The sequence below is a fragment of the Leuciscus leuciscus genome, assembly GCF_965113295.1.
Source record: "Leuciscus leuciscus genome assembly, chromosome: 4".
Lineage (NCBI taxonomy): Eukaryota > Metazoa > Chordata > Actinopteri > Cypriniformes > Leuciscidae > Leuciscus > Leuciscus leuciscus.
Window position 1 is genome coordinate 16,793,676 of NC_138728.1, and position 13,291 is coordinate 16,806,966.

Here is a 13,291-nt window from a genome sequence, read left to right on the forward strand (position 1 = left end):
TTAACAGCAGTTGAGCACAAATAATAAATAGAGAAGTTAGTTCTGAGAAAAGCTCTTACATCGTTTGTTTGCAGATGCCACTTGCTTTGTCACTTTGTATCTGCATTGCAAAGGACACTCAGACATTTTTATGTGTGACTAAGTTGTCCAAAAAATGTTGGGCGTCACTGCACAAGTTTATTCACTTGCCAGTCACATCTGGCTTTTGATTTTGGTCTCTGTAAAGATTAAACGTTATTAACCCAATATCTTTCCTTTTCAGGTTGTCCGCCAAGCTGAAGGTGAGTCTTCTTTGTTATAAGTACTAGATAGTAAGACATGATATAGGAGGATGATGATGATGATGTTTGAGAGTGTTTTTGTTTTTAGGCTCAGAATGAGGCAGCAGACACATATGCTTCTCTTCAACTCTCAGCTCCACCCTCTGAATATGAGACTTTGAACATTAAGAGAGGAGACGCACAATAAACAACAAATACACATTTTATCTCCTCCTTTGTTTTCTTCACTCAGTTCTTTCATGAGGTATGCAATGCATGCATATCCACATGAAAGACATGGATCCGATGTCTGATACATTACAAAAGCCTGAAGACCAAGCCTCACTGGCAACAAATATGTATGTTTTTGTCATATTTGATGGAATTTTTATTTATTTATTTATTTGGAACAACAACAAATATACAAATAAAATAAAATATAAAAATACAATAAGTATGCTGCAACATACCGAAAGAAAAAAACAATATCTATAAAGTATTATAACAATTACAATATGTTCCAAAAGGAGTGGGATGAAGCAGAAGCTTATTATTTTTCCCACCCCTTATATAACTCTTAATAGTTCCAGTATATATTTTATATATATATCATTTTTATATTCATAGCAAGATAACAAACATACCATAATTTTTAACACCAACCAAACTTTTACATTTTGCAGCAAACAACCCTTCACCCTATATTCACATATCTCAATGCAATCAGTATTATAACCCACACTCACAATCACCTCTGTTCCTCTTCATATCCTTTTAATAAAGTGTTTTTATATAACTTTTTAAACTGTTTAATATTTGTACAATGTTTTAACACCTGCTCCAAACCGTTCCATAACCTCACCCCACAAATAGTGATGCACATACTTTTCAGAGTTATAAGCTTTTTAAAGTTTAATTCTTCTCTATAAGCTATACCCACCCTGCCTTTCCATATATTTTTGTAGTAAATGTCCCGGAAGTCGATTACTTCTTGCTTTGAACATGACTTGTGCCGTCTTCAATTTAACCATATCAGTGAACTTCAATATGTGACTTTAAGAATAATAAATCTGTTTAGTTGTTTGAAATAAACATATATTTCATACACATTACACATTTGCAATTTGCTTGTCAGAAAAAAAGGTTTAGATGGCTTGATTTGATAGATGCTCTGTCCCAGTTTCTCTACCTTATACTGTGCTGTAAAAGTGTGTACTCTCTTTTGTAACAAAATAAAATAAATAAAAGTCGGCCCACTTTATATTAGGTCTTTGACTACTATGTACTAACATTTAAATGAATCTTTTGATACAATGCACTTATTGTACATGCATGTTTTTACATTGTACTTATTTTAATACATGTAAATACAGTTGTAATTATTCATTTCTGTAATTACATCAGTTACACTGTTGAACCTTCACTTACACATTAGCCCACCTTTAAACCTACCTATACCACCAAACCAATAGCAGTTTTGAAATACAACATAAACACTAAGTATATTATACTTATTTTTTTAATGTAAGTATAGTAGTTAAAGGTCCCATATTGTCAAAACTGAAATTCCCTGGCTTTTTTCATGAAAACAGAGGTCTAGGGACTATGTACCTACCATATAAGTTTCAAAACAGTCAATCCACAGACAAATGCACACAGCCTGCATAAAGTAGCTGTGCCTTTTCACGAGCCGTTGTGACTTCCGTAAAAATGTGACGTCAGAACTACTCAGTCACCGCCTTCAGTCACCAACCCGAGCACTGCCCACCAGAACATTGTTCTGCAAGTCAAGGGTCTTTCATTCCAAGAAATCTGTTTGTTTTTTGTTTTTTATTGCATAAAGATGTATTTAATAGTTACTGTCCAGAAGTATCTCTTTTGCTGTTGTGCTATTTGTATCTTTAATAATTCACAATGTTAATATAAGTCAAAAGTCCAAAAGTCAAGTCAAGTCAAGTCAAGTTTATTTGTATAGCGCTTTTCACAATACAGATTGTATCAAAGCAGCTTCACAGTATTAAATTAAAATAATACAACAAAGTTTGTTTCAAGAGGAATTTATTGATTGATAAAATTAAATTAAATATCCCCAAAATATCCCCAACTGAGCAAGCCAAAGGCAACAGTGGCAAGGAACCGAAAAACTCCATCAAGTGACCTAATGGTGTCCTAAAACTCCATCAGGTGACCTAATGGAGAAAAAAAAACCTTGGGAGAACCCAGGCTCAGTCGGGGGCCAGTTCTCCTCTGGCATTTATGAGCTAGAGGCCGGATTGTAGTTTGAACTGTAGGATTATATGAATGCCTGGCTGAAGAGATGCGACTTTAATCTAGTTTTAAACTGGGAGAGCGAGTCTGAGCAACGAACAGTATCAGGAAGACTATTCCAGAGTTTTGGAGCCAAATGTGAAAATGCTCTCCCTCCTTTGGTGGTTCTGGATATCCTAGGTATGACCAAAAGCCTTGAATTTAGTGATCTTAAAAGGAGAAATATCACAGCACAGTGTTGCATTTTCTCATCTGAGCAACAAATTCTAAATACATCTAAAAATTGAAATGCTGAAAGAATGATATTTTGTAGCAAACCGTCCATGTTCAGTCAGCGGTGTGGGTGAATTCTGTCAGTAAATCACCGGTGGGGGTTCAGAGCAGTGATGTAGCGCAGATCTTGGGGGAAGTTGTACAGTAAGTTGTATGGCAGCAAGTAGAGACAGTATGAATTCCAATCAGCAGTGAGCATCTCTATATGTCCCACTGACTCCAAACAGTATGTTCAGAACTGAAAATTTTTCTTAGATTATTGAATTCACCAATGCACTTTTTCACCACAGCTTTATTTGGAAAACATCGCAAGAAGATCCCCAGTCCTGTCTTGATGTCACAGTATATATGCTTATGTAAAAATATATGACAGTTTTTAGGGAATTCAGGAATGGCTTACTTTAGTTGTTTCTGCATATTAAGTTGGGATAGTAGAAAGAATGTAAACGGACAGTTCATGTCTATATTTCAAATGATTTATAAAGGCTGCTGCTGATGAGCTATAAGGAAATGCAGATTCTATAAATACATTACCACTTAAAAAAAAATGTACGCTCTTATATGAATTCTGAGCAGGAAACTGATGGAACTGTCACATTATGTTTTAATACTGGAAATGACAGCAACTGAATGTCTTAAAGTTCAAAGTCTGAAGTATGATCAGTTTACTAAATTATTGATATGATTTTCCACTTTGTAAAAGGAAGGTACTATTTAATGTTGCTCTGTCTGTGAACAGGATGTATGTTGATGATGATAGAGGGAGTTGTTCACTAGCAGTCAGTCAGTTTATTATGTTCACACAGCACAGTTTCACACAGTCTCAAGTCATCAGCAGACGCCACAATACAGAACTTGGTTTCTTTCTGCATTTAGGAAAAACACATTTTTCTTATCTCTGGCAAGTCTTGAAATCTTCTTCTTTTTTTTATGTTTTCAGTGTTGTTCTGTTTATTGAGCTGCTGGACACTTACAATGAGTTCATACATATCAGGGTTTTTTTTCAGGAAATTTACAAAAATGATCAGTTTACATTCCTTAGTGGGGGTAAATATATATTTTCTATGAGTTTATTTTTGTCACGTTTGTGCAGATTTATAAGTGTGTGTTTCCTCACTGGACTGAGTGTCTGTTAATGAAGAGATGAACAAGGCAGAGAAAATCATTCTTTTCTCTTTTCTGCTACAAGGTGTGGTTTCCTTTCTCTTCACATCTAGTTTTTAAACGACTAAAGTGTGATGCGAATGAGAGCATGAATTGTGCTAAACTATTATTCTGTCTATGTGTGGTGCTTCAGATAGTTTACTCACAGACAATTAAGAACATTTATACAATTCTTCAATGCTTCTTTTCTGCTCATGTTTATACTTTTAACAATGACCCTTAAAGCAAATTAATGTTTTGTGATGAAAAAAAATTTTTTATTTAGTTTTTAGCATTTTGTATAACAGAATTGTGTTTGTCTGTCTGAATGCTTCAGTGATTGTTTCTGCTGGTGTCTGAATGCTTTTCATCATGTGTGTGTTGTAGGTGTTTGCTGTAGAGATTTCAACATCAGTCTGCCAGAGAAGATTAAAGCTCTCAGTGGATCCTGTGTGATTATAAAGTGTACATTTGAGACTGAGGATAAATATGACAAAGACCTCACTGAGAGTGCTGCTATAGGACTGTGGCTCAGAGATAAAGTAAATAAAGTAATGTTTAACTCCAGCGATCCCAAACATGATCACTTTAAAGGGGAAATAACTGGAAAACTACATGAGAAGAACTGCACTACTATTTTTTATAAAGTTAGTTCAAATCATAATGGCACATTTTACTTCAGGATTGAGAGTGGTAGTCTGCATTACAGCTACCTAAAAAACCAGTCCACTGTAAATGTCATTGGTGAGTGATTTGAGCCATTTTTTATATAGATGTTAAATTAATATTTTAAATGCATTTGTCATGCCATTATTGTCAGTGTACTTAATCTTGTATTTGTGTGTATTTCAGAGTCTCCCCCCAAACCCACAGTGAAGCTGTATAAGGATCAGGATCAGGAGGTGTTGGAGGGGAGCTCTGTGAGTCTGCGCTGCTCTGCTGAGACTCTCTGCTCCTCTCCTCCACCAACTCTCACATGGAGCTTCACTCCCAGAATCCCCCTCAGTGAGAGCAGCAGACAACAGGAGCTCCTCATCTCTGATCTGAACTTCAATGCTACTCGCCGTCACCACAGAGTCACTTTCACCTGCACTATAACCTACCAGCTACAGGACAAGAACAAAACAGCACAGGACAACATCACATTACATGTTCAGTGTAGGATGTTTTTGTGGCATCAGTTCTTTTCTCCTCTATAAGACGGCCATAAATCTATACGTATGATATCATTCTCTTTTTCTTTTTCAGATGCCCCTAAAATCTCTCCCTCCTCCAGCTGTAACAGAACTAATTTAACTGTGTGTTTCTGTGAGGTTGATGGGAATCCCTCTCCTGAACTGGAGTGGCATCTGTCTGGACGTCCTGTCAGTAACTCTTCAAACACATTCATCAATGAAGAGCGATTGAACAGCACAGGCTTGAGGAGCTCCATCACTCTAAATCAGTCACTCTCACACACATCCACTCTGCAGTGTGTCGGTAACAACACTCATGGCACTGCAAGAAAACTCCTATCTATTGCACGTGAGTTTCAGTTCAGTGATTCATCACATAGAACACAAATATGGCCCTGTCCCAAATGCCACACATGTGCACTTGTTGTCTTAACTTACAATGGCCACTGTATGTGCATGTCCGTTAAGTCCACAAGACTGTATATGGTGTCCCATTAGTTATTTTAGGTTTCAGAAGGGTGCCCGCGAGCGCCCCTCTTGCAGACGATATGCGCCCTCGATGTGCACTTTTGCTGAGTCTGCAAGCTCGCGAGCAGCAGATCTCTTCTGGAAAGTTAAAGCGGCATTACGTCATTAAAGCGTGGACTGAAGAAAATCGCAGAGGGCTTAGGTTTCCTTATCCTTTGTAGGATTGTGATTGTGGGAAATTGAGAATCTTTCAACTGATGATTAGTAAGTTGTAACAGTATCAGTCATTAATGCTAATCTCTCACTTTTCATATATGCTCCGGCCATCATTGTTATTTTGTTGTTTAAAGATTAAAATATGACTCTCTAGCCCAGGCATTCTCAACCCTGGTCCTGGAGGGCCACTGTCCTGCAGAGTTTAGGTCCAACCTTGATCAAACTCACCTGCCTGTAGCTTTCCAGTAATCCTGAAAGGCTTAATTAGCTTAATTAGCTGGCTCAGGTGTGTTTGATCAAGGTTGGACCTAAACTCTGCAGGATAGTGGCCCTCCAGGACCAGGGTTGAGAATGCCTGCTCTAGCCCTTGTTGAATTGAATCAACGGATCATCAGTGGTTTTCTAAACACTCCTTTATTCTTCTTTAGGTTTGAATGTTTCCTCTGTGATGACTGGAGTTGCTGTGATGACTGGAGTTGCTGTGATGACTGGAGTTGCTGTTGCGTCTGTGCTGGTCATCATTATGTTCTGTGCCATTACATTTATCTGTGTACGGTAGGTGAACGACACATATTAGGTATTAAGAACCGTAGCAGAACAACCATAATAAATTACGGTAACACTTTATTTCGATAGTCCACTTTAAACCTTAACTATGATTAACTTTGCAACTACATGTCAACTAACTGTCATTAGAGTATTAGTAGACTGTCTGCTTAATATTTGCTAACACTTTATTGTGATGGTCCCCCAACAGATATTCTATCGACTATAAGTAACTTGGCAACTACAATTCAACTTATTCTACTAACCCGAACCCTATCACCTAACCATAACCTAACAGTCTACTGACAGTTTACTACAGTCTACTACAGTCTATTAATACTCTAATGAGAGTAAGTTGACATGTAGTTGCAAAGTTACTTATAGTTAGTAGAATGTCTAAAGTGGACTATCGAAATAAAGTGGAACCTAAATTACTTAGAGAGAAGAAAAGATAAGGATCACAGAACAGACTCAACATATGATAATGAGCTGATGGATTTTGTTTTATATAAACTCTCTCACTTTTCTGACATATGTTGCAGATGAAAGTGATTTATTCAGTTATGGGGAAATAAACATTTAAATACAACTTTATTCCAAGAATAATAGCACAATAGCACTATTGAGAAATAAAAAAAAGAAATTATACCAAAAGTTTACATCTAATGACTCCAAAAATGTAATGTGACCATCAAGTAAAACGTAATAACATGTTTCCTTACAGGAATAGGTAAGTTTAGAACTTAATTGTAAGCCTTTTTTTTATTTTTATTTTTTTTTAGAGTTTTGCCTCTCATTTTAGGCACTTTCTGTTCCTCAAAAATATGTATTTTAATTTAGAAATTACAAACATGTTCATCATAGAAGTGATGTATTCAAATATGTATGAAGTGCATTTTACATAATGTATGTTTGAACAAATGAATAGATCTAAGCAAAAAAAGTATGAATGTTATTGCATTATATAACACAATAGAGGCATTTGTTAAAAATAAAATAGTAAAAGTAAAACATTTCACAAACATTAGCAAAATTAACATTTAAATGATTAAAAACAGATATACAATTCACAATTTTTTATTCTGTGGCAGAAATAAGCTTCCATACTTATGATCTTATAACGTCCCTTGGCAAATAAACATGAATACATTTTCTGCTTTCTTTTATGGTGTTATTGAGGAGAATACAGACACAGCTTTGTGTGACATTAACACAAAATGAAGTATTGTGAGGACATAAACTGAGACAAGAAAGATCAGGAGCAGGTCGACATACACTAAAATTCACAAAAAATATTTTGACACTATACTTATTAAATTTACTAATATGATGAACATATTACACAATGGTTACCTTCACTCATCCACTAAAAAACACTTTGACCCAGGTCGGCTTGGAGAGGAAAGTTTTGAGAAAAGCTCTTACATCATTTGTTTGCAGATGCCACTTGCTTTGTCGTTTTGTACCTGCAATATAATGAACATTCAGACATTTTTAAGTGTGACAAAGGTACTAAATACTTTTTGGGGGTCACTGCACTGCACAAGTTGATTTTTTTTATAAAAGCCAATCCTGTCTGGCTTATGGTTTTGCTATCTGTGATGCTAGTGTATAACTGATATTATAAACATGAACACATTCTTTTCAGAAAAAAGGGTATGAAACTTGAGGAGACTAGAAGAGAAGGTGCTACAAGAAGCATTTCGACCAGTGACGTGAGTTACAAATGACACAAAAAAATCACACAAACGATTTATTCACTACAAAAAAAACTGACTTTGTAAACAAACGTAAACTTTTTACCAACCTAATAAAGTACACAAACTGCTGAACAATTTACACAGACACAGTAGAGCTGATTCAACCCTGTCAATGTTTTAGGCCGTTCCACATGAGAATGAAGCGGAGTCTGTTTATGCCAATGATGTCGTGATGTCTTCTGCTGGAACTGCCACAGAAAATCCAGACTCCTTCATTTACTCCTCCATTGACTTTACACCTGAGTCACGAGAGTTCGGGAGTGCCTCCTCACTTCATGCTGACTACACTTCGGGCCAACATTGTTCTGTAGGAATGGCAAATGCAGAGAGCTCAATAGTTGAGTCTTCAAGAGCAATAGAGGCTCAGGTGATTGTGGGAGCAGATGTGGTCCCTAAACAATCCGAGTCAAAGGAATCCGAGAAAGAGCCGTTTGCAGACTCCTCTCAGCTTTACGCAGTGGTTAAACGTCGTAAACCATAGAGAACGGGAGATTTTGCCATTTGTTTTCTCCTAAATATTTCTGATATATGTTAACAATATACATTTTTAATATTAACATTATTTCTAACATATGACACAACTTTAGATGTTGCTGATGGGTTGTGAAAAGTGGAAAACCAAAAAGCGAACGGATGACTGTTAAAGCCAGTGGAGTGTAGATTGACTTCAGGAGGGGCACAAAGATAAAAAGAGCACTGTAAATATTGTACAAGTAGTTCTTATACAGCTTTTTCATTTATTGTATTCAGTAAATTTTTCTCCCCAATTTTTGGTGCCCGGTACCAAATGGTTAAACCATGGTATTATTTGAAGTGCCTTGGAGTTGCCATGGAAATAGGAATGTGATTCATTCTATCATATCTATGATTCTGCTTTCGAGGCAGCAAGTTAATAGTCCGGATAAGAGCCACTTCTGATTTAATGAGTAACATAATCGGTCTTAGATTTTCATTCAGCCCTTTTGAGGCTACACATAACACTGATGGGGCCAGGAAGGAATTGAGTTTGAAATCTCAGATTGAACATATTTGAAAACTTATACGGATGACTTTTTAAAAATGATTTACATTCATTTTACATTCCCACAAGAAAGTGGACTTACACAAAATAAAGAAAACAAAGGATCTATCAATTTCTTTAATTGTTTTCATATATATTTGTATAGATTGTCAATTGTTGTACATTTCCTAAGCCTTTTGACTTTCTTTGTTGTGTTTACAACATTGCCAATTAAAGCTTCAAATTCTTCTCTAATGTCCACAAAATGCATAATAGGATATTAGGGTTCTTAAAGGGATAGTTCACCCAATAATGAACATTTTGTCCTTAATTACTCACCTTCATGTCGTTTTATGATGTCTTTATGCCTTTCTGGAGTTTGAAAGTGGTAGTTGCATAGGCTGTTAAAGGAGGGACAGAAATCTCTAGATTTCATTAAAAAAGATTTTCATTTGTGTTACAAAGATGAAATTCTGACGGGTTTGGCACGACATGAAGATGAGTAATTAATGACAGAATTTTCATTTTTGGGTGAACTATCCGTTTAATAGCAATGTGTGAGTGTGTAGCAACCATACATTTTGTTTTATTTTCTTTGTTTTTGCTCATTCATTTATAATCATACTGTATAATCTTTTAGTTATTCCATTTAATCATATAATCATTTATTACGTGTCATTTAACAATGTAATCATTTTTATTATATTGCTTTTCATTTGACTTATTTTACTTGCTCTTGTAGTGGTTGTTACTGTTGTTTAATCTTATAATTTTGAGGTTTCTTCACAAAAATATTTGTCACTTCCTGTAATTCTAGTTGCTTTTAAATTGGTAAAATAACACTTGTTGAACTTGTGCTGGGTAGACGAAGTAGGAATGAAGTTCAGAGTCCTACTGAGCATTGAAACATATAGGCCTACGCAAAGATTATTCAATAAAGTGCTATTTTTTAAGCAATACTTCGTCTCCTGCTTTCTGTTATTTCACAGTTTCCTCTGTCTGTCTTTTTGACTGATCTGATGAATAGAGTTATAATGTCAGAATTGTAAGATATAAATTCGCAATTGCGAGTTATAAAGTCAGAATTGCGTGACATAAACTTGCAATTGTGAGATATAAACTTGCAATTCTGACTTTTTTCTTGCAATTGCGAGTTTATATCATACAATTCTGACTTAAATTCCAATCGGAAGTGAGCATCCCTATGCCCTACTCACTTCGAAGGGAAGAACGTAACATTAAATAATTAAATTACTTAATTGAAGTGACCATTACATGTTCCCTTCGCGAACCGGTTGAAGGGCCCTTCGTGAAGGGATTCAGTTGTTCACTTTTGTTTGGAATGCTCCTACAAACAGCGTCCCCTTCCTGAAGTAACGGCGTCCCCTTCCTGAAGTGCCCTTCAAGGGAGCAAAAACGCTGTTTGGAATTCGCTGTATATTACATAATATAAACTCACAATTGCGAGTAATAATGTCTGAGAAAAATAGTCAGAATTGCGAGTTTATATCTCACAGTTCTGACATAACTCACAATTGTGAGTTTATATCATAAATTATGAGAAAAAAAGTCAGAATTGTGAGATGTAAACTCGCAATTGTGAGGGGAAAAAAAGTCGCAATACCTTTTTTTATTTTTTATTCTGTGGCAGAAATAAGCTTCCATACTTATGGTCTTATAATGTCCCTTGGCAAATAAACATGAATAAATTTTCTGCTTTCTTTTATGATGTTATTGAGGAGAATACAGACACAGCTTTGTGTGACATTAACACAAAATGAAGTATTGTGAGGACCTAAACTGAGACAAGAAAGATCAGGAGCAGGTCGACACACACTAAAATTCTGCCAAAGTGGGCAGGTGTTGAATATAGTTTGTGGAACAGGTGAGTACTGGAAAAATCAAACCTGAACAGAACGGAACAGAGGCTTGTTTGGTGTAATTTAAAAACACAAGAAAACATTTTCTCTGTAATTCTTGTTTTAAAAGAATCTGCTTATTATTTGTATACTTTGTGACATAGCCCCAAAGCCAAGAGAGACTTAGGCTGCAACAAAACGTTTCGGATGCATCCAAACAACTCAGTAATGTTCAAGTCTAACATCTTCCTTAATTCTTCATGGATTGCTTCTCTTTGGACGATAGGGCTTTTCTGATAAGACCCCCACTCTCTGATTCCTGGCCTGAGGTGCTGCAAAAGCCCGGAGGGGCTGGGGTATGGAGTCAATATAGGGCCATATATATCTGCAAAATAAAACAATGTTTTGCAAACAAAAAAAATGTTTTGCAAAAAAAAAAATGTTTTGCAAATAAAAATAAGAGTATTGAGAATTTGTTTTGCTTTTTTGCAAGTAAAAAAAAAATTATTGCAAAAGAAAAGTTAACCACTGAGAGAAAAAATAAAGTTTAGCAAAGTAAAACTTCAGCAGCATTGACTTTGCAACACATATTTCCCTTTGCGCCGCTCCTTTAAATCCGCGTTTCAGTCATCCGTGCCTCTGCGGCGCAAGCTTTCCTTTGCGCTTCATTTTTCTTTGCGCCTCGCTTTGTGTCCCTGATTTGACGTGGGGGGAGGGGTCAAGAGGTTGGGGTGTGTACAAGGGACGAAGGCGCGTCCCTCTCGTAACGTCATCAGCGCGAGCCCCAGACTATTATTGTCAATAATACATACCTATGATCCATCACCCGGGCTGCGTTCCAGTCCAAAATTGTCATGCCCTTCACTCGCTAACTTCCCTCCGTCTCGTTCACTCGGATGTACGTCATTGCGAGTGCTCACTACTGGCGGAAACTGCAATGGGCTGAAATGGAACGTCCTAAGCCCTTGATCACTTGGAATCAGCTGTGGAGTTGATTTATTATTTACATTTTGTTTCCCTTTAAGAATTTGTTTAATGCAGCATCCAAATGTTTATAGGTGTGTTTGGGTTGTTTTAAATTAAAAATATATATTATTAATATATCATAGAGTTGTCTGTTGTGGTGGTGATTAGATGAGATATGTGGTGACGTCACAATCGTACTGCATTGTGGGACATATAGGTGCCTGAAGTGTACATTGAAGCAGACTCGCTCCCTCGGTCAAAATCGAGGGAACGAGGGTCTGTCCATATAAACTTCCCTCGTCCACTTCACGAAGTGGAACGCACTTCAAAATGGCGGCAGGGATTCCCCCAAGGGGAAGTGCTTAGGGAAGTTCGCAAGTGCGTGTCTAAAAGTGGACTGGAACGCAGCCTCACATGTCTCTGCTCCGCCATTTCGATCGATCCAGTCGGTCTGGGGCTCGCGCTGATGACGTTACGAGAGGGACGCGCCTTCGTCCCTTGTACACACCCCAACCTCTTGACCCCTCCCCCCACGTCAAATCAGGGACACAAAGCGAGGCGCAAAGAAAAATGAAGCGCAAAGGAAAGCTTGCGCCGCAGAGGCACAGATGACTGAAACGCGGATTTAAAGGAGCGGCGCAAAGGGAAATATGTGTTGCAAAGTCAATGCTGCTGAAGTTTTACTTTGCTAAACTTTATTTTTTCTCTCAGTGGTTAACTTTTCTTTTGCAATAATTTTTTTTTTACTTGCAAAAAAGCAAAAAAAATTCTCAATACTCTTATTTTTATTTGCAAAACATATTTTTTTTTGCAAAACATATTTTTTGTTTGCAAAACATTGTTTTATTTTGCAGATATATATGGCCCTATATTGACTCCATACTGGGGTTTCTTGGCGCTTGGGTTTCTTGGCGCTTTGCTTTACTTGACTTTTAGGCCTTCCAGGGGGTTTAGAGGCCAGTAACGCTCATACACTGGGCAGTCCCTACCAGGGCTGATGTAATTTATATACAAATACGTGATCAAAAAAATAACAGTAATGTTTTGTTTTTTTACTTTTCTTTTAGACAGTCTGCAGTCATCAAGTACTTACTGTATTCGTTTATTTTTCACTCAATCCAGTCGCATTGACACGGGCTGTACAAGAACTGCTACCACAATATTTGATGTTTAAAGGAGAATTTGGGGTTAAGTTAAGCTCAACAGCATTTCTGCCATAATGTTGATAACTACTACCCTGGAAATCCAGAGTTCTCGCGAGAGCACAAATTTAATTTGCTCAGCGAGTTACTCTGGCGTTGAGTAATGATGCTCATTAAATATGCCCTTGTATCCAAGCTGCACCAATGACATCGGG

The 13,291-nt window shown here is 36.8% G+C and overlaps 2 protein-coding genes across 10 annotated transcripts in view; both read left to right on the forward strand.

Annotated features, from left to right (window-relative positions):
• LOC309497889 (sialic acid-binding Ig-like lectin 7) overlaps positions 1-1,521 on the forward strand; it is a 56,756-nt gene extending 55,235 nt beyond the window's left edge. For all 5 annotated transcript variants that reach the window (XM_082168300.1, XM_082168302.1, XM_082168303.1 and 2 more), the window contains 2 exons: positions 263-281; positions 370-1,521. In XM_082168300.1, coding sequence (XP_082024426.1) covers positions 263-281; positions 370-468 — 118 coding nt within the window. In that variant the 3' untranslated portion in view covers positions 469-1,521. The remainder of the gene's footprint in view (positions 1-262; positions 282-369) is intronic.
• Positions 1,522-3,432: 1,911 nt separating this feature from the next.
• LOC309497876 (uncharacterized protein) lies at positions 3,433-10,068 on the forward strand. Of its 5 annotated transcripts, XM_082168260.1 has the most exons (9): positions 3,435-3,702; positions 3,895-3,990; positions 4,332-4,688; positions 4,797-5,102; positions 5,193-5,468; positions 6,232-6,246; positions 6,283-6,358; positions 7,998-8,064; positions 8,231-10,068. In XM_082168260.1, exons 2-9 carry the CDS (start codon positions 3,945-3,947, stop codon positions 8,588-8,590), a joined length of 1,503 nt encoding a protein of 500 aa, XP_082024386.1. In that variant the 5' UTR covers positions 3,435-3,702; positions 3,895-3,944; the 3' UTR covers positions 8,591-10,068. The 5 variants fall into 5 exon arrangements, with proteins under 5 accessions (XP_082024388.1, XP_082024386.1, XP_082024384.1 ...); XM_082168258.1 differs by having other exon boundaries at positions 3,438-3,702; positions 6,232-6,358; XM_082168262.1 differs by lacking the exon at positions 4,332-4,688 and having other exon boundaries at positions 3,433-3,702; positions 6,232-6,358.
• The last annotated feature ends 3,223 nt before the right edge of the window (positions 10,069-13,291 follow it).

Excerpts from the sequence above, each read along its gene's own strand:
- LOC309497876 (XM_082168259.1), top strand. The coding sequence starts at position 3,945 with ATGAACAAGGCAGAGAAAATCATTCTTTTCTCTTTTCTGCTACAAG. Across the intron at positions 5,103-5,192 it reads CATCACATTACATGTTCAGT|ATGCCCCTAAAATCTCTCCC; the intron begins GTAGGATGTTTT and ends TTTCTTTTTCAG. Across the intron at positions 6,359-7,997 it reads ATTACATTTATCTGTGTACG|AAAAAAGGGTATGAAACTTG; the intron begins GTAGGTGAACGA and ends CATTCTTTTCAG.